This window comes from Vidua chalybeata, chromosome 5, assembly GCF_026979565.1.
Source record: "Vidua chalybeata isolate OUT-0048 chromosome 5, bVidCha1 merged haplotype, whole genome shotgun sequence".
In the NCBI taxonomy this organism is placed as follows: Eukaryota; Metazoa; Chordata; class Aves; order Passeriformes; family Viduidae; genus Vidua; species Vidua chalybeata.
The window spans coordinates 24,602,456-24,624,109 of NC_071534.1; the positions used below are offsets into that span (position 1 = coordinate 24,602,456).

The following is a 21,654-nucleotide window of genomic DNA, read 5'->3' on the forward strand; positions in this document are numbered from 1 at the left end:
AATGCAAGGTAACTTCAGAGGATGGATCAGATATGTTTTGTTTAAAGACACAAGCACTTTAAAGGGATATTGCACAACCAAAGCTGAGAGGACTATAGAGTCATGTGCTTGTGTTTAGGTTTGGCTTTCCTGTGAAAACCTGAAAGGACTGAAGAAAAGCAGATACTTCCCTTGAAAGTTCACCTTGTTGACCTGTTTTACCTTTGGATGGATCGCTTTGTTTTCCATCTTAATGGAGTGACAGGAAGTTAACAAGCAGAGCTAGTTCATGGCCTGCTGCTGGAAATAGTGTCTAAAGGCAAGTCACTCTTCTGGAGATTCATGGCAAAAAATTTGCTATGGAAATTAAGTCTCCTTTTCAACCCGCAGGGAAAGGCAAGAAAATTGTTCATTTCTGTATGCCAGCACACTGTGGCATATGAATTCGAGAGCAAGGTGGATGATACTCACAGTCAACCGAAAGCTTGGCTTCTGATTGCCCTCCAGTTGTCATTACTGAGTAAGTTGCAGTGTCATTTTTGGCAGCTTCCTCTATGACCAAAGTGTGCTTCTTACCCTCAACCTTAATTCGATACCGAGATTTAGGATCGTTGGAAAGTTCTACACCATTTCTAAACCTAATGGAAAGGAAAGAATTTTTATTTTTCCAAAGGAAGTCCTGTGCAAGACTTCCATAGACTGAAATTCCCAGAGAAGACTTTGCAAGACTATAAGGCACTAGAAAAGGTTAAACAAACTCATCCATGAATGTATAAGGGTATTTTTGGTGTTGTTACATTTTTGAATAAGGTTTTATTGAGATTTTCTTAACCATTTCCAGGTTTACTGGTTTAGGAAAAGCTGCCCACATTTTTGCCCATGATTAAAAGCTTCTGGGTTTTATTTTCATGGAAGGTGTTCAAGGTGTGTCTTACCATTTCACATTTGCATCATCCTCAGACACTTCACAGCTCAGCTCTACTCGTTCACCAACATAGGTGCTGGTGTCCTCCAGGCCTTTGGTCACCAAAATCGGAGGATCTTTGGAAAGAAAAAAATTACAGATTTACGATCTGAGAAGGAAAACCAAGAGAAAGAGATTTTCTAAATCATCTAGAAGTCAGTATTACTTTCAAGTTCTAATATGAGTATCAGTGCAGCCTTTTCTGCCTTAAATCAAAAAAGTTCTTGCTCTTTAGAATGCTAGTAGAAAATTTGCTCAATGAAAGTGACATTTGTTCATATTAATACCTGTTTTGCTCTGATAATCAGCACCATGGGAGCAAAGAGAGTGAAGATACGGCCTCCCATTCTTAACTGTTGGTAGAGTCTTCCCTCAAATCACTGCAAATGGAATGAAAGCTGGCTTCTAGAAAGGCTGACCTGAGGGCACTTGGACCATATCAGAGTCCTCAGGTACCAAGTGTGGTGTTAAGGGAAGCTGGTGCTTTGACACCAAAATGGCTTAAAATTTTGAAGGGCATCACAGCCCCACTAGATCCAATGCACAGTAGCAAGTTGACTGTATCCCCATTTCAGGCTTTTCACTAAGCTGCTAACTACAGGATGGGAAAAAAACAATGGCCAGGGATCACAGAAATACCAGGTGATCCATTTGCTAATGCAAATTCAAGAATATACCAAACCAGATCCTCCCTGATAATTTCTGTTGCAGCCAAAGAAGTCACAGAAATTTAGGGCAGGTGAAACAGCATTAAACTGACATAGTTACCTCTCACAAACAGTTCTGTGGAGCATTTCTCATCACCAGCTGTTACGTAATAGCGAGCATCGTCTGTCATCGTGCAGTTATTGATGAATAAAATTCGCTGGTTGCCTTTGTGCTCAAAAATGTATCTGTTTGGACAGGAATGCAGCGAAGACACATTAGCAAAACTTCTGGACCTCTTGTTTTATGTATAAAGTTCTGTAGGGATTTTTGGATGCAAAAATTCTGGGGTATACACAGTACAGGGAAAATTGTCCTTGGAAGCAAGTTCCAAGTTTCAACAGAGCTGTCATAGACTTATAGCAAAAAAAGAGCTGTGGTGTAGAGTGATAATGAGCTGCCTCTGGCTTGTTCCAAGATCCCAGGTCTGGGTGGTATGAAAAGAAGAAAATAAAAAAAAAAGAAGTTGGAGTCAAATTATGGCAAATAAAATGGAGTCTGAAACTCTAGATGAGTAACGCTGAAAATAACCAGTAAGAGGACACCATCACTCATTCCAACATTTTTGTGAAGTGTAATAATAGCCAAAGTTAAGAGGTTAATATTATTGGTAGGCCAGATGGCACAAGATATCAGTAATTGGATATGGAGTTTTGGTAATGGGATATGGAGCCTTTCACCTTTATGTCACCAGTTTAGATCTGCTCCAGGTTTCTAATGACCAAAGCCCGTTAGCATCTGACAGCTGCTCCAGCAGCCTGGTAGAAATGCACTGCAGCACTCAATCCAGCCCCTCCTGCTGGAGAGGAATCCATAGAACTGCCTGCAAAACACCTTTGAATTGCTCGTGCCAGATATAGGGGCTAAAGAGAAGGTACTCCATTATCCATTTTTTTGTCAATCATGAATTTTAACCAAAATCCTTTATTGATTTCAACAGAATGAAGGAAATCTGCCTAATTTTTTTAAAAGGCCTTTTGCTAATTATTATATTTTTTAAACTGGTCAGATGATAAATTGTCTAGGACTTTGTGAGGCTGAGAACCATTTGAGAAACATTGCACTGTTATGCACAACTTCCTCAAGTATGTCTGACTGTGGAATAGGGTTTTCTGCTGGTTGTGCCCACAAAAAGGACTGGGCTCAACTTCCAGGCACTGCTCTACATGTGCTCAAGTACTTCTAGGAAAAGCCAGAGAATAAACCAACGTGCAGGTGGTACAGGTGAAGAATCTTGTGTACACAAGACCTGTTGCTCATGAGTGATGGTGCAGGCTGTTGACTTCAGGGTGTTAACAGAATAGTGGAAGATGAGATAAAACTCACACCCCTTTTTCTGGGGTTTATGAGCCGGGTGAGTAAGTGTGTGATGTCAACATCTCTGCTCTTAACACAAAATTACTGTAGAAAGATTGTGTCCACCTCCAGACACAGGACCAAGGACAAGTGATTTATTTACTGGCACTGCTTCCTCATTTTTGAAAACTACTGAGTAGAAACTGGCACCACATTTTTTTGAGGATCTGTAAAACTTTTGTCTTGAGACAAAGGAGACAATCTATATTACATTTAGCCTACAGTGTACTTTTCTGGGTCCTGAGCAACACAGCATCATTTGCATACTCTTCACATCTCATGAAATTCAGCAGTAAAATTGGTGCAGCCTGAGCAAAGAGATAGATCTAGGCAACACACTTGTCAAGGGACAGGGTTTGTGTATCCATTTTATTGCTCATATATGCTAAAATCACTTACTTTGCACTTGGTCGTATTTCTTGGCCATTTTTATACCACTTGAGTTCCACTGTTGGATCTGCTAGCTCCACCATGAATCTTACTTTGCCTCCTTTGTCCACCTGGTATGCAGGATCGAGGCCTTTGGCAAAAGCTGGAAGTCAAGTGTTATTTTAACATGAGATCAGAAAACAAGAACATGGATGCTGAAATGACATTGCACAAATCTGGTCAAACTGTCAGAATACATGCACACAATGTTACGCATCACGAGATATTCTCACACTGGTCTGCATGGAATCATCTAGAAACACTAGAATAAGCACAAAGCTGTTCACATCTGGTTATCCTAACCAAGATCAAGCTGACATCTCTTCAAGACTTTGCAGTGTGACTGTACTCCAAATAGGACTGGCTAGATGTATCAAATAAAATACATAAATAAAAATAAATGTGTACTACCATAACATATGTTATGATGTGAGGTAATGGATGAGGAGAGAGGGTGTATCAGGCAGCTGGATTACAGCTGGATTTGTGGAGGACTTCACCCCCATAAAAAGAATGCCTCCAGGAAACCAGTGACACAGTAAATGTATATACTGCATCCAGTTCTGAAATGCTGTCCCGGAACAAGCAGATGCCACAATAGTATAATGGGCAGTGCATTGTATTTATATGTGTGTGCAAACATATTCTGTGGCATATACATGTATTTTATACACACAGGTATATATATTTCTGTGTGTAATTACACTTCTCAAACTATTCAGTAGGGTTGATGGGGGAAAGACAGGCCTGAATGTCCTCACCCAGTGCAGGGTGGAGGGTCTGTGGTACAGCTGGGATTTCTGAGCAATGGAGATTAAGTGCAAAATGAGATTATGGGGAGCAGACACCCGCATGTGTTTGGAGTGACCTCTGTTTAGAGCAGAAGATATTGATGGCAACACGAGGTCTAATTTCTTTATTGTTTGATCAGGTAACACCTTTCCACACACCTGGGGGACATCGTTCCAGACGGAACCAGTGTTTGTCTGAGAAGGAGGGATGCTTTAGGTAAGCACTGAGTTGGATACGGTGTTTACGCTTCCACCATGGACTAAAGCTGCCTTCTGATAAACTCCCTGCAGGAATGATTTAGAGTGCGAAAGTTCCCTTGTGTGGAAGTGAAGCACATTTGGGTTTTTAAGGTGAATGGTTGCGTGTGACTAACGAGCACAGGAATGTTCAGCCCCATCCGTACCTGCACTCTTCTTCACCTCCCTGCGCATGCGCTTCAGCCGTTTCAGCATCCCCCTCAGGTCGGTGATGCCGTACTGGAAAGCAATCTTCTCGTACTCGCTGGGATTCGCGTTCTTCAGGAGATCCCACACATCCACCTCAGGCTCTTCCTCTTGCTGCTTAACCTCCCTGACATTAGCAAAATAAAATTATGGGAGAAGAGTTAGTGAGGTTTTATCACGCTGTAAAAAATAGATGAACGTGAATCTATGGTGAGGCTAGAAATGTTTTGACCAAAATTTGAAGGCTGCCATCATATTTTTTTCTATTTCACTCAGTATGGGTGGAGTAGCTCAGAATGACATTCACTCCTTACTTTACACTTCTTCAAGGCAGAATCTGAATGCAAGTTTTAATTTGTCCATTTCTGATACAATCAGTTATAAGAATTTTTATATTGCTTCAATGCTTCAAAAAAATACAGTTTGAAAATGTAATAGTATACAGGCTAATCCCACTTAAATCAGTTTTATCTGCTGTAACTTGAGTGGAATCAATCAAAATTTATGATGGCACCACTGAGCCTAATCTGTAAATTTCAAAATTATATAAAAATGTTTTCAAAACCTGAGTCCCTGTAGCTGCTATTGGGGATGACTGGTGACAGGACATTGAAATGCAGGGGAATCTGCGTCTGTTTATAGTCACACCAGTGCTTCTCAGCATTACTTAAAGTAGTCATATGAATAGGAACTGGAGATTTGCACACCAACTTGGACTTGAAGGATGGATCTGTTCACTTCCATGTGTATCTCAGTCTTAAGAGCAGGAAATATGTTCAGAGGCCTGTGTGAGGAGTCACCTTTACACAGAAATTTCAATACTGTATTTACTATCTGCAACTCCAGGCTAAGACAACCAATAAAGAGAAGCATAATTATTTTCTCAATGGTAGCCATTAAATGATAGAACAATGAAAGCATCTTAAACAAAATTCTATTTTTCCAGATTGACAATTTAGCTCAAAAAAGTGAACTGCTAGAACAATATGGCAATTGAAGAAGAAATCTAGATTTTTCCTCCTGTAATATCATTAGGATCAGACCAGGATCATTTAAATTTGTAAAATCAGTACTTTTGAGACCAGAGCAAGAAAATAAACTTTTGAGAAATTAAAAAAATACCAAGTTTTGCAGCGAGGCACTGTTAGAGCTGAGCTTTATGGAGTCAAAGAGAGGATTTTCTTTGATATATACAGAAATAACACTAAAGATCCCTGAGAATCTTTGCACGGTTGGATGAGAAACCACATTGCCGTTTAGTCCGTGAAGTTTATTAATTTTCATGATATGTCTGTAATTTTAAAAAGGAAGAGAGGTTCTCCCTGAGTAGTCTTTCAAATACAGTAATTCTGAGACAGCAATCTAAGTTAGACAATCTCAGGTATGTAATTTTATAATTTATTCCTTTTATCCATGCTCATGTTCTCCAGAGGGTGACTGTACTGCGAATGCTGCCATTTCAGTGAGATTCCTTCTGCATTTTGTTGCAAGATGTATTTTTAAAAAAACACCAAAAAACACAAAAAAAAAAAAAAAAAAAAAAAAAAAAAACAAACCAAACCAAACCAAAACAAAAAAGCCCAAAACCCAAAAAAACCGACAAAACGAGGACCTAAATATTTGAGTGGTTTTTAGATCTTGTGCCTCTTGGAATGTCATGATGCTACTGATCCGCTGCATTGACAAAGCATATCCAGTAATGGTGTGGCTTACTGAGATAAGACTTGATATGTCTGCCAGAAAATTAGAAAATAGACAGTATATTGATTGTATGCATTTAGTTTTGTTGTTTTTTTTTTTAAAAAAAAAACATGTTTCAAATAGTATGAACCAAAAGGGAAAAGTTCTAGGTCTTTTCTTGGTCATACAACCATAAAAATAAAAAAAGACAAAGAATGCACCTCCAACATTACCTGTTGTAAAAATTGAAATATAGCCATGGATTTGTCTTTGTAATAATGGATGTTAATATCCACACACATGGATATTAATATCCACACTGTGGCTTAATTAACAATTTCATTCAATTAAGCTCAGAAATATGAGGTTGCATTTCAGGGCCTGAAGCAAGGTGAACCAATTTGACCATAGTCAAATAATGGTGTCTAAAAATGAAATATTTGCTTTATCTATTAAACACACAATAGATATTCCATGTTTATAAGGCTGTACAGTATTTATCTTACAAATCTTAAGACTTAATTGTTATTAAAGTGATAATGTCTCATAAATCACATTTATCTTTCCACAAAAACACCAAGAACTCTCACATGCATCTCTCATGTTACTACTGAAGCACCAGGCGGTCATGAGAACTGGCATGGCAAGTTTGATTAGTAGGATGCAAAGACAAACTGAAGGTCCTAATTAGGGATGAGAAGTTTGAAAAACCAAAGACCTGGTGGATTGGAATTGGTCTGGGTAATTCTTTGTCTGCTTTCAGCTTCTGCTTTTCCTGTGTGTTTTAGTTGCTTAAATGCTATCCTCACCCTCATAACCAGTGAGCCCTTTGTAACCTTTTAGTGTAATTAATAATACAGATCTTCCTTATTCAGAGTAAGTGGTAGATGACATAAAGGATGTAATTCCTTTTCCAGTTCTCAGTGATCAGCTGCCATTGATTTCAATGGCTTACAGAATTTCTCTGCTTGATTTTAAAAGATGATGCATTAACTGTCTAGTCTTAATCAGGTGAAAGACTAAACTGGCTTTAAGATCTGAGATAACTATGGACATAACTATCATAACACCAGATTTTCAAGGCAAATCGGAGAAACATGTACCCCATTTTTTTTCCATGAAAACATTTGAGTTAAACAAAACATGACTGAGCATTTGTGTGTACATATAAAAAAAAAAACTACAATTATACCAATATCTATGACTTGAAAACATGATATATGTTATTTTTTTCATACCAGTATGCTTATAAAATCAAGTGAGGATGTACCCATAGAAATAAATTTAACCCTTGCAGGTTTTTTTACTGTTGCACCAGACTCAATTTTCTGTACTGCTCATCCCTGTGTAGGAAATTTTCCCCCTCTGCCTTCCATGCAAACACAAAAGAAGTAGCAAGTGAACTAAACATTATTGGCCTCTTTAAGCTGAGGCTCACTTCTTTTCCCAGTGCACTCAAATCTGAGGTTTCTTTTCTGCACACTTAGATGTAAGATTAACAGAACATTTGCATATTAAACTATGAGAATAAAAAACAGTTAGAAGCATTCGAAAGTTGAAGGGTCAGGAAATTCTGAAGGAGTTATTAATGCTACCCCTGACTGTTTCTGTGTGTGAACCGAATGGTTTGCAATCCACACCTGCTCACTGCATCACTTGGTTCTCACCTACGTTTCAGGAGACCACTAAAGTCAAGTTCTCCTGCATCCTCTTGTCCTTCACCACTGTTATTAACAAAAAAAGATCAAATCTTTGTTTAATACAGGAAGACATAGACAACACTCACTGCAAATGCTCTAGACTTCTCATACACTCAACACTGTCCAGAAACACAAATAATTGTATAAAATCAACACAAACTTGTATGCTTTTTCACATGGATTATGTTTCTGTAGGCACTTGTGAAAAATAACACAAAGGTTTGTATTGCTTCTTCTTATACTTCGATGGCAAATTTTTGTAACTGAGTACATAAATTTGCCAAGGTTTGTGTTAGATTTCAGTAACACAAACAAATGGCAGCTAGTCAACACAACCAGCTTTGTTTTTAGTTTCTGTAGTGGACAAAACAAAGGGCTTGTGCTGATCTCTTGCTGTGAATACAAAACAAAGATTTGCATTGCTGGGTGATGCTTTTAACAATGCATAGTTCTGTCAAATACTGATTGAAAAGTACTTAACGTTAAAGATTTTACCTTTCTCTAAATGGAGGGAGAAAACAGTTATAAAAAAGAATAAAAGAGTATATTGTCCATTTTTACAGATAGAATCAGAGTCCTATCAAGGTGCACTTCTTTCTATGATGTGATCTTTAGCAGAATTATCATAGAGCGCATACAGACAAAAGAAATGTCCTAAATATTTGTAAAAAGGGAAAAATAGTGCAAATCTTAACTGAAATGAAGCCAATGTTTAATCAAGATTTTACATGCAAGATATTACTTAGAAAATCAGAAAATACTGAGACATCTTCATCTGCTTGGGCAGAGTAGTTACTGCATTTTTTAAAATGTGCTAAAGAAGGAAATGCACCTTGAATGTAATATCTTTTGTATTTATCTTTGAATTAAAGCCCCCTAAATAAAAGCAGTTATCTCTGAATTACAGCTTTACTTGTAAGTTAACAAACTGTATTCATTATCTGTTTGTAAAGTATTGGATTCTATATATTTTTTATGTATTTCATCACGAAAAGATGACACCTATACTGGTTAGAATTGCTACTTTATCAGAAAGGTAACAAACCTTAAGACACAATGCTCTATCTTACATTCTCTGTACTATACTATTTGTTGTTTTGCCTTACTGGTGGTATTTACTGTTTACTGTAAGGTAGCAAAGCCAGATTCTGACTTCTTGAAATCACTGTGAATTTTCTCTCTGCTTTTAATCAATGCAGGATTGGGACCAGGAGCTTTCATATTGTGGCTGACAGCTTTCAGGAAATATTTTAGTGAATGAAAATAAATTTTTAAAAACCTCCAAAGAAACATATATTTAATTGACTTAAATATTCAATCTTTCTTTAAATTGATGACACTTGTAATTTCATAGTAGGGGTACTTAATATCATATGTACTATCTATGTGTTGTAACTATTTCATTCTAACCGCCACCAATTACTCTAAATCCCACTTCTTTAATCTATATTTACAAAAACAGTTTCATAAAGTACTTGATACAATTGTCTGACACAAGTTCTGTGTATGCTATTAATGTCCATTACTGAGGAGCTGGATAGGATTACTGAGGTTTACCTTCTTTTGAAAGCAGATCTGATGTCAATGGATGGAGCAGCTTGGGAAGATTCTATAAAATAATGGCAACATAGGAATTAAAAACGTAATTTGAATCATTTATGTAACCAGTGTGATTTGGAATATGAAATTTGTTCAGTTTCCTCCTGAATGACCAGCATTTGTGTTTCCCCTTTGGCATTAGGTTCTGGTATCTGCAAAGATGCTCAGTGCTAAGTGTACCATTTCTCTGAAGTACTTTCTGCAATTCTGCATAGGAGATCTGTTTCTCTGAGGTTTCTCTCCATTCCCCTGCCTGCCTTATTCACAGGCTCTGGCCTTTTTGTCTTCTCACTTCCCATGCTTTCTCCCATGCTGGCATCTTGTGCTCTCTCAGTAGGCTCAGCATCAGAGGAAGGAGACAGAATCAGTCTCCTCTGCAGCTACAGACTCACATTTATTGTCAGGGCAAGGAGGAATCCCCCTTCTGTGAACCCCTTTGGGACAGCCTGGATCAGATTAAATGGTTCTGATCCACAAACAGTGAATGGATGGAGCCAGGCTGCCCCCCCCACCTTGCTGACCTCTAAGCACACACACAAAGCCCTGGGTTTTGTGTGCCAGAGCCTGATCTGAGTTCAATACTGGTTTTACCTGCCAGCTTTTCTAATTTTTGGATAAATGTCTCACATGGTATCTATTCCAGTGTTCATTTAGACAATAAATTACAGATGCAAGAAAATTCTCTCAGTTCTATGCTAAAAACATTCACTTTAAGTATTATTTCATTTAAAGGGTCTGAACAAAATGAAGTGTCAGAAAGAAAGAAAAGAAAGAAAAGAAAGAAAAGAAAGAAAAGAAAGAAAAGAAAGAAAAGAAAGAAAAGAAAGAAAGAAAGAAAGAAAGAAAGAAAGAAAGAAAGAAAGAAAGAAAGAAAGAAAGAAAGAAAGAAAGAAAGAAAGAAAGAAATCCCTATAAATCTTTACAGATACAAATGGAACCTTACCAGTGACTTCAAGGTCAAAAGAGCAGCTATCAAATTTGTCCTTGTAAGACACTTCACAGCGATAGTTCCCTGCATAGTTTTCCTTAGCTTTGATGATCTGCATCTCAAATGTATGAATCTAAAAATCAAGCATAGTCATTTGTTAATGTGGAGAACGCATGTGCACAAAGCAGAAGTTAAAACATGAGTCTTTCAGACATGCACCAGAAACAACTCAAATAATGGGCTCTATAAAGAAACTGGAACCCAGAAATGTCATCAGAAAATTTTGAGAGCAGAAAATCTGCTTCTGCAGAGGGTCAGAGATCACCACTGAAATCTGTGTGGGGAAGCCAGGGTTAGACTCCACTGCTCTTGAACTTCTACCTGTTGTCTTAAACTGATCTTTAAGCTCTCTTTGGAGCTTTGCTCCCATAAGAAGGAAAAGTGAAGACACACCTTAGTGTGACGCTCGAAGGACTCCTTCAGCTGCAGGTGCTTCCCCGCTTTACTGGCCAGATCCATCCATTTTCCTTTAAACCACTTAACATTTGGCTTTCGGAGAAGATCTTTGGCTTCTACTTTGGCTATAAATGTAATATTCCCACCTTTCAGAAAGAGAAAAGAATAATGCAGCTGTTGAGAAGCATGTGGTTGGTCAGTTGCACCTCTACAAGTTCCTTTCACTTCTGCTCCATTCAGCTGTCGTGTGTTTTACCACAAAATTAAGAGTCAGATGGAGTCACACAGACTGTGAAAGTGCTGCAGTGGTACAGAGGTTAATGATTTTGAGTCTGGAAGCTTTCTGCTGCTACCCTGCATAAGATCTTCTTGATATATCAATACCAGTACAGCCAACAGTACCAAAATAACCAGCTTTCTTCCCCAGAAACTGTAACTCTTACCATTACGCTCAGCAAATTATTAGATTTTGAGCTTGTCTTGAATTAAACAATCGGGGTTTGCTTCTCTGAATACAGTGCTTTTGCCTTCAGAGTCGAGTTCACATCCAGCTAAAACCAGAGGCAGTACTTGCAGCTGAGGGCAGAACCTGAGTGCCACAGAATCTGCACACTCCATTCCCAGCTCAGCCTCTGTCTCTGGGAGTGGTTTTTGGTTTTGTTCCTAGGCACTTACCAACACTCACTGTCCCACTCTGAGGTTTCTCAATGAATAAAGTGGATCTTTGGGCGTCGTCACGTTTTTCTGACTCTTCTGGAGCTCCTTCTCCAAGAGACCATACTGAGATGCAGAGAGAGGGGGAAATATCAGTCATCTGAGGGTGTTTTACTCCCTCCAAAGTACACTTACCTGAACTTCCTAAACTCTCTAGCCCTAGCACCTTTCTCTTCAGATGTCCGGAAAGGCATGTAAACTTTTGTTCACATTGACATCCATTGCTTGGCTGTCACATTGTGTGCAGTTCCTGCAAGAACACTACCTCTGTGATGACAAAAAATGAAACTAGGGAGGAAGAGAGGGGAACCTGATCAGCCAGGACAGGCACTGAGCAACTTGAAAGGCACCAGCATTCAACCATGAGTGCTTTACAGAGGTGATGCACAAAATCAGCTCTTTGTTTTTCAGAAGAGATGGAGGTTCTGAAAACACAAACAGCTAGAAGCACAAAAATCCCTACATCTGATGTACAGTTTCAGTGGATCTCTCTCAACCCAAACTAAGTCCATTGTACAAGCTGGTTCTTCTTCTATGTCTGCAAAGTAGGGCAGGAATGAACTTCTGAACTTTCTTCTTTTCTGCTATGACAGAAAGAGAATTTGGGAATCTGTCAATACCATGTCCTGCCATGTGAATTTTATGAGATATTTTATGGAAAAAGTAGTTTGTCAGATGGAAATGATTGTGAAATATATTCTGACACAGCAGCTTCTCTTCTGGAAACTGGGACTTTGGAAGTGAAAAGGAACAAGAGTACTGAGAGAAGCAGCAAATGAGTGCTCTTCCCAGCTGTGTGTTTCTGGTCTCTGTTTATCTGGACAGCCCTGGCTTTGTGCTATGCCATTACAACTTGTGTAAAACCATGGTCAAAACTGATTCCTAGCAGAAAGTACAAGGTGAGAAAGGCAGTGAATGCCTGTCTGTTTTCTGCTCACTTTCTGCAAAAAGGTAAAGCTCATGTCTCATATTCCAATCTGCAGTCCAAATGCCACATCTCCATTTTTTGAGGAGTTATTGCCAGTACAGAGGGGAAACTAATTAAAGTTAGAGGTCAGAATAGTCTTTCTGATATGTAGTGATTACTGATGTGGGAACCTTTTCAACTCATGAAAATTTCTACCACCCACAAATGCAACACAGCTCATGGCAACCATGGGAAAATGCAAACAAATTGGTTTATTATCCTAAAGTTCATTATGACTTTTAAAAAGGTATCAAAATGCTAGATAGCTTTGCCATAAAGTCTTTGTGTTTCAATCAATTGTGGGTGTTGTGCCTAGCACCTCTGTATATGCCTGCTTGTACAATATTTCTCACAGGTAAAGACATTCACGTATATACACACATGTATGTACACATATATACACACATACATGAAATTATTTACACAGATGTAAATGAATGCAAATATATATAGATACATATCTATATATACTCTCCATAATCTAAATGTTTAGATTATACCACTCTAACATGGCAATATATGGAAACAACATGAGAACAAGTGAAGGTTATTGGTGGGAAGAGGATGAAGTGATGATAGCGCAGGATCTGGTCACGTGCAGCAACAAACCTAACATGCCACTGGGTGAAATGGAAAAAGGATATTAATAAATGGAAAAAAGCTTACACAGAGTCATTAATTTGGTACCACATAAAGGAACACCTAAATATTATCATCACCTCTAGATATTAACACTTTCCTATTTATTAAACAATGAGCGGTGGATTTGACACGGGCTGGCATAGGCGGCTATGCCAGCTCCATAACCATGGTTGAAGTACCAGCTGCTCATTTTGTTCCAGAGGCTGCAAATCCTGAAACCACGAGAGTGGGTGCAGTGTGCGTTACCTGCCAGGGTAGGAAGAAAGAGGTTATGATGATTTTGCTAAGTTTTCTCCACCGTCCTTTGAGGTGTGAGAAGAAGCCATTCTCCTACAGTCTTCTGGGACCTGCGTGTGGGATTGGGGTGAGGCTGAATGTAGGAATGGAATTCCTGTAGGCTGAGGAGGAATGGAACAGCTATGTATCTATCTATACAGAAACAGATATAGATAGATAGGTATGTATGTATGTGTCAAATACATGTCCTGTTCTGTGCAGCACAGCCTTCTCTCACTCCTGGTTTAGCTGCTAGAAACCTATTTGCCCTGGTACTTTGATACTTCAACAGCTATAGTTTGTTGCTCTCTAAACAATGAAAATAAAGTATTATCTTTTAAAGGTAAAGTCTAAACAGTATTTTTATTATGTAATTTTGGGAGTGTTTTGTCATGTTTCTCAGGAGGTCTCACCTGAATCTTTTCTTTCCGCTGGCTTAGACATCCCATCTGAAAGGGAAGAGCAATTTAGATGACACCAGCTCAGAGATCACAGCTTAACTGACCTCAGATCACTGGGATTTTAAGAACATTGATTCTTCATACAAGAAGATTATACTAAATATCTGGAACCATATCCATGAGGAACCACTTGAATACCAGAAAAAAGTGAACAGCTAAAAAAAAAAAAAAACCGCAGAAATCTTCTCCACTTTTCTCTAGAAAATCTAAATTAGCTTAATTCTGTTGAAGAGTTTCTTTAGAATGGTTACATGACACTGATGTTTTTTTCTATGACTTGTGTAGTTCCAGGTAACAGAGGCATTTCCATTCCTCAATATTTATCTGAGGGACAGTATTTTGATTATTTAAACAGTATACTTATTTATTTGGAGTCACTTTTGGATCTACTAACCAATATTTTACCTTCCACTGGGAGATCTACTAAAGACCTCAAGACAGGACTGGAAAGGGACTTAACTGATATAAAGGGTCTTGTACTTCTGAACAGATATTAATAAAATATAGGGCATTTCAAAATTTTTTCTAAGTTGTATCTTTTTAATTCAATCTGCTGGTTTGGACTCTTTCTTCATTAATATTCAAGAGAAAAATACATACATACATACACACTCAAAGCATTATCACAGTCCTAACCTGCTGGTGGAGTACTAACTGAGGTGTCATCTTCATCTGTGAAAAGAAATACAAATGAAAAAGCACATGAAGAAACTGAAAGCACAGGCGATCATCTGCTTTAAAACAACTACATGAAAATGTAAAACCTGCAAAAGAAAGGGAAATAAATTGCAATATTCAGGAGCATTCACAATGGAAGATTCAAACTGATGAGGAAAGCTTTGCATAATTCAGTAGCTGAAATGGTAAACCTTGATGTTTCAAGCAAGTAAAAAACAAAATGAGATGTGGACTGTGATCTATGATTAAATCATGAGTTTATATGAGAGCTGCAGAGTGATTCTGTTTGTTAGAGATGTAATCCACAGTAATTACAATAAGAAAGCCACAATGAAATGAAGGAGAATCACATATCTAACCTGAGGAAGATGTCATTTCTCTGATGACCACGTCTGCAATTAAAATGTGCACCACATATGCGTTCAGCATTATTAAATCAAGATATGAAAAAGTTAAAACTAGTCCCCTCTATTTTTATACTTTGTAATTTCTATACTATAATATTAAAGTGCAAGGAATATGCAACTCAGTTTTTCCTCATACTAACAGGAGAATGATTTTAAATAAGGAAAGAACTATTATCACCATGCTGGATTTTCCTTTTGATCACACTAAAAGATGACTGTCATGAGGTATTAAATCGCTACAAACAGTTGTTACTCAGGTACTTAAAAATGTTTAATCCTATAGAATATGTTGAGGCTTATATTTATAAAAATCAAAAGCCTGAGAAAAACATGAAACTGGCATTAAATAGAAATACTGTAATCACGATTATTAGAAAACCAGAATAAGGTAAAACCATCTTTACAAGAGTCTCTTTGAATTTTAGTTGACTAGAAACCTCAAAGATCAGCTTTGATAAAAATAAGCAAAAAGGTCTTAGTGTCTTAAAAGCCTAATGGTAAAAAAGTAAGAAAATAACCAAAATATCCTTTGAAAGATAAAAATAAACTAGATATATTTAGGATTTAATATATAAGTTATATTAAGATAACATGTTTTTATACAGGATCAGAAAATAATCTGTAGAACACTTCAAAATGGAGAACAAAATTAAACAAGAACAACTTTGGAAAAATATTAACCCACATCTTTAAAGATAGTTGTTTTGGAGGTTGGATTTTTTTATTTTTTTATATCTTGTATTTGTGTTTCCATAATGAAATTTTAAATCTGAAGTTATCCTTTGATTTTGACCTTAAAGTTATAATTTATCTATATTTTTTCAAGGATAAATGTCATAACTATGACAAAAGCACATATGAAATTTAGTTGCATTTTCATAAACACTGGCAATATTGAATTTTTGGGTTTGCTTAACCACTGAATGCTTATTAAAAATCTGTTAATGGAATTTGTCTACTTCGCCATAACGTTTTACTCATTCCTTTTTAATGATTCATCAAACTTTATTTTAAAGATCCCTTGGGAGGAGGATGAGTTGTAAAAGGTCTGCCTACACATGAAGGATTAATGTGTTATCTTGCAAATACCTTTTCTTATTGATAGGAAAAAAAAAAAGAATAATGAAAGAGTTCTCATGAACTGCATCATCCAATGCCATAAGCAGCTGTTGAAAATGATGGTTTTCAGTAAAAGCACAGTAATGATTAAGTCTTGTCAGATGTTTTAACATACTGCATTAGTAACTAAATGGATGCAAGGCTATGTGCTTCCACTGCAAATATTTCTCCATATTTCATGAAAGAATTAAATATACTTTCAGCTCTTTTTGTCAATGATGTTGCCATTGTGATTGATGATGGCTCAAAGAGCCATTTGACTGAAAAATATAATTAAGACCAACATAAAACATCTGATGTGATGAATCCTACATGATAATGTATGATAATCAAGTTATGAAAGGACCACTCAGATTTCTCTTTCATTTAATCATTTAAAAAACTAAAAAAGAAGTTATTAATTTTGCAGGGGATTGCTGGAATTTCTCCAGGGTAATCTCTAATTTTTCAAACAAAATGTTAACATCAAAGACCAAGGAAACAAACAAACATGTCAGAAGTATAAGCATGAAAGCCTAATTGAATGTTTTAGAAATGGAAAGAGTATGAAAACAGTACATGCTGGAGGGATTGTTTTGATAAACGGGTAATTAGCAATCCATCACTCCTTCTATCTCAGGCTTCTAGGACAGAATGGACTGACTATTGGTTCAGCAGCTAGAGCCAGTTCAGTTTCTGTGATGAATGATTGTTTATACTAAAATAAAGTCTATTTGCAGATAACAAAAATAGCAAAAATATTCTCAGTAGAACTATGATCATTAATTCACTACCATTATCTTCTACAAATAAACTTTTAATGGAATATATTTTTCAATCTGTTGCATGACAAGAGTTTGGTATGGGGAAATGAATTGATTCATTTGACAGTAGGCTGATAAGATGCATTACTCCATAGAAATCTTTATTCTTTGTCTGTGGCACACTCTCATTAACATATAGGGGGTATTTATGTTTCTTTTCCTTGTTTCTAAATTATAACATTAACTGTGGAGCAGACTGAGCTATATCAGGAATAGATTCTTATTGGATGAAAGAACTCTCCATATCTCCAAAGAAGCTAATCTAAACACACTTAGTGTAACCTTAATATTAAAATTTCTGACTGCTGGCACAGCAAATATAGAAATATATGTCCAAAATAAAGTAATTACTGATTTATATATGAGCGGCTGGTATCAAGAATTTTATACTTCCTTTCCCCTGATCTGAAACATGCCACACAAAATGGAAGCTGCTATTCTGCCATCAGCTGCATTGTTGACAAACTTAACATTGTGCAGGAGTGTCAAAAACCTATTGATTGTATATTATTTTATTTTTCCACTCTACTGTTTATGCTGAAATTACAGAGCACAGCAAGACCAAGAGTTTCTAATTTAGTTGACTTCAATTACCAATCTGATTTTCAGTAGTCCCATCAAGAGGACTTGGCACTTTGGAAATGGTAAATGAAGTACATACCCACAGAGGGGAAGTTTTAGTAGGGAGATGAATGGATAAGTGAAACCTGGGAAAATACAAGGATGACACATGCAATGAACATTTTAGTAGGTGGTTGGAAGAAACCTAGAGAAAAGGTATCAGTAAAATATACAGAAATTTTAGTAGCTTTCTGAATGGCTGGATGGGACCTAAAAAAAGGAATGAGCAAATTGATATTAAAATTTTACTATTATTCCAGCAAGTGGGAACAAAATTATAACACATTCAATCTGTAAAATAATACTAAAATTAAAAACAAAGACACAAGCATTTAAATTGAATGAATATAAGACAATGTAGTAAATTTGGAGGATTTGTGCTGATTCACTTTTTTTCTCCGAAAATAAAATTGATGTTCACATATATCCTGAATTTTTACAACATTATTATAGATATTTTAAAACTGGTTTATTTTATGAAAGAAAATTTTATGTTTACTGCTCTGAGCAACTAATTTACAGAAAAATAACCATGGGATACAAAGAATTTACCACACTGTTTTTCATTTCATAACTTTACAGTGAACACAAAGGAATATAAATATGTAATTTCACACAGACAATAAGTACTAAAAAGAAATAGAACAGTAAAACAGACACACAGATAGGTATACTCTATCTTCCTAATGTCTGTTGTTAATATTTTCTAAGGATGAGGTGAAAAAGATGGACTATGGGATGTATATGGACTACCAAGATTTCTTTCCTAGATGTCAGGTTCCAGCACAGTCCCATTTCAGGTTCCTACAGTGTATACAGTCTATCTCAGAAATTATCAGCAAACAGGTCACAGCTGCTGGCACACAAGTATTGCATAACTGCTGTGAAATTCAGATATGAAATGTTTCCCATTTTGTTTCCATTCAGGGAAGTACCCAAATCTGCTACTTCTGAAGCTGCAGAAAGTCTTTTACATATAGCTTATATAAAAGTTAACATCTAGCTGGTTCTGTCATCATTTCCTTGCTGAACTGTTCATTTTCAAGTGCAAATGATTTTGGACAGGTTGGAAGAATGGAACTTGTTCCCTTTTTGTGAATTATGCTCACCATTATAAAGATTTTTTTTTTTTCTTGGTACACAAACCTGAAGGAACATGTTTGAAAATATATTTTCCCTTATTTGGTGATACTCTGCAATAAAACAAGAGCTGATAGGAACAACTGCACTGTAACTAATTTTTAGAAGTATTACTACTAAGTGTCTGGCAATGACATCTACTCTGCTTTGCAGAGGTGACAGTTTCACTGGAGCATGGCAGGTCATCTATCTATTAATATTCAGACTTTCATTGGAATCTTTACGGAAGCAACAGCTGCCACAATGAGCTGAAACTGGGAAAATTCTCCATAGTAGGATCTCAAACAATATTTTTTGGTAGTAAAATCCTCCTGGAACTGAAAAGTTTCTCTTAGGAGGAACATTTTTGCTCCTAGAAAATACTTGTCTCCTTCACTAAATTCAAAACAGAAACATAACAATGTATAAGAAGATAATAGGAGTTTTGGATAAGTTACCTACCATGTTTTCATTTTTATTCAGTGAAATGTAGGCTTGTAAGCAGTGAGGAAATCACCATTCATGTTCAGTTTGGGAACAAACATTTTTCTCATACCCAAATTAAAGCAAGCAGAACTAACTGTTGGAATAGCTTGAGGCAAGACTTTCATATCTTTTCCTATCATTAGGCATGCAAATTATTTCTGAATTGCATTTCCATTACCAAGTTGACAGATTTGGTTACTCACACAAAATTTCGTGTGTCAAAATAATTGCTCAATGCAAGGATAACTGGCAAAATAGCATGCACTGAAGCCTGGTTCAACATTCTTATTTTCAAAAGGGTACTTGAATCACACATTCTTAGTGTTTATATTTTGACTCTGCTGAGAAAAATAGCCATGCATGCCTTTGCCAAATAAATGTGCAAGTATCAAGTATGCATCCAGTCTGTCTAAAAGAGAGGATTTTGTTTGGAAGATGCCAAAAGCCAGAATACATTTTCAAGCAAGCCATTTCTTGATTTGCCATGAAAAAGCATAACCATGCCAGATGAAAAGCAAGCATTGCATCAGTTGTAAGCATATCTTGGTCTGCTTTAGCCTTTGATCAGAATTAAGTTTAAAAAAAGAGATTATTCTTTTCAAAATAACCTGGTGGGGTGTTTGATTTCTATTTTGGCAGGACTCCTACAAAAAGCAGGAGAATTTGGCCCAGTTCCCTCAAAACATAGCCTCCTAACCAGAAGAATTGACAACAGAGCTAGAATCTAATTTCAGCAGCACAAAAATATATATTAAAACTGGAGCTGATTTTTGCACGCATTGCTAGTGGAACAGTTATGTATTTGTTCACAGCAGACAGTCCTCAAACACACTTTTCAGAACCTGTAATGAACTCATCTGCCCAATGAGGACGGAAAGATGAATGTGAGATTTTTAATTTCAGATGAAAAAAATCTGTGGTGGTTTCTAAAAGGTAAAATATCAAGTTTCTGTGGTAGAACAGAAACAGCTTAGAATGACAGTAGGACATTGTCCACTTTATTTAAAAGCAACAAATGTGCACAGTATCTGAGTTTTAGCAAGCTTGGTCAGGGGCAACAGCCAGGCTCATTTAAACACAGCTTTCTGTTCATGTAAATCACTTGTAATTTGATCAATTAATTGAACTGTCAATATAAATATTGTTGCTAAAATATCAGTCTGGTTTGCAGGATTTTTGAAGATATTCATGAGTATCATAATTTCCTTGGGCTGGCTAAGTCATGCAGAAAAAGGATCTAGGAAGCCTCATATCACACTTCTGAAATTTAGCACCAAAATTCTAAATTAAAGCTCCAACAATCCAGCATCAGAACAGCATTTAGTTTTCTTTACTGCCCATTTTTAAAGTATGGTTTCAGACTTACCTTTACCCTTTTCATTTCCACCCTCCTGTGGTGTTTTTTGTTCTGTGTAGGAAGTACAAGTATAGTTTTGAGAGGATCTTAAAGTAAAAAGAAAGACTTATACAGCATTAAAAAATGCAGGTTCTGCTAGTATTGGAAAAACAACATTAATGATTGATATATGTGTATATGTAATATACAGTTGCAATCTCATAAAACATTTTACAACCTGTGCATATCAATGCTATTTCTATATTTTGAACAAGTCATGTAAGATTGATGTTCCTGGACTCAGTGGAAAAAAAAAAAAAAAAGCTGGGTTTTTTAGAAGTAGCAGTTGTTAGTCTCTTGTTCTTGGGCTAATTTGCAAAAGGTTTTGAAATGAGTTACATATCATTGTTAATTGGAAAGAAATTGGATCAGACAGGAGTTACTGCCACTCAGTTGATTCTTAAGAAAAAGCACAGAGAGAGTATATTGAGGCTATTCTTTAATTCTTTATCATCATCTTCATCATTATCAACATGGTCTTGCCAAGACTACTTGTATTTAGTTTTCTTGATCAGAACTGCCAGCCTGTCCTCTGCTCCAAGCAGGTGAATGTGAATTATTTTTGACCTCATCTGTATGAGAAAACTTAGATTGTGCTTTAAACAAAACAACAATTTCCACACTTTCTCTATTTCAGTATTTGATAGGATTGTTTTGGTTTTGGTTTCCTTCTTCATTCAATCTAGAATCTTGTCAAATCATGTGAAGTGAGCTGTCTTCAAGGTATAAACAATATCCTATTGCCTGTGAACAATGGCTTTCTGTGGCAAACTTACCTGTCAACTGCCTGACAGAACATGGCTTTGGGTGATGGTCAATAGACTAATATTGTCAGGATGGAATTAAGATAATTTTTTTTCCATGGAGAAAACATCTGCAAGAGCCAGCTGATGCTCTGATTATCCTGATTTCTTGTTCACATGTGTGCAGCCAC

The 21,654-nt window shown here is 36.6% G+C and overlaps 1 protein-coding gene across 1 annotated transcript in view; it reads right to left on the reverse strand.

Moving 5' to 3' along the window:
- Positions 1-21,654, reverse strand: part of MYBPC1 (myosin binding protein C1) — a 69,030-nt gene that overhangs the window by 25,139 nt on the left and 22,237 nt on the right. Inside the window, exons 3-15 of the mRNA XM_053942481.1 lie at positions 20,691-20,732; positions 14,728-14,763; positions 14,044-14,079; positions 11,707-11,811; positions 11,029-11,177; positions 10,591-10,708; positions 9,606-9,657; positions 8,016-8,072; positions 4,629-4,795; positions 3,404-3,536; positions 1,712-1,836; positions 915-1,020; positions 451-617 (exon numbers count right to left, since the gene is read on the reverse strand). Coding sequence (XP_053798456.1) covers positions 451-617; positions 915-1,020; positions 1,712-1,836; positions 3,404-3,536; positions 4,629-4,795; positions 8,016-8,072; positions 9,606-9,657; positions 10,591-10,708; positions 11,029-11,177; positions 11,707-11,811; positions 14,044-14,079; positions 14,728-14,763; positions 20,691-20,732 — 1,293 coding nt within the window. The remainder of the gene's footprint in view (positions 1-450; positions 618-914; positions 1,021-1,711; positions 1,837-3,403; positions 3,537-4,628; positions 4,796-8,015; positions 8,073-9,605; positions 9,658-10,590; positions 10,709-11,028; positions 11,178-11,706; positions 11,812-14,043; positions 14,080-14,727; positions 14,764-20,690; positions 20,733-21,654) is intronic.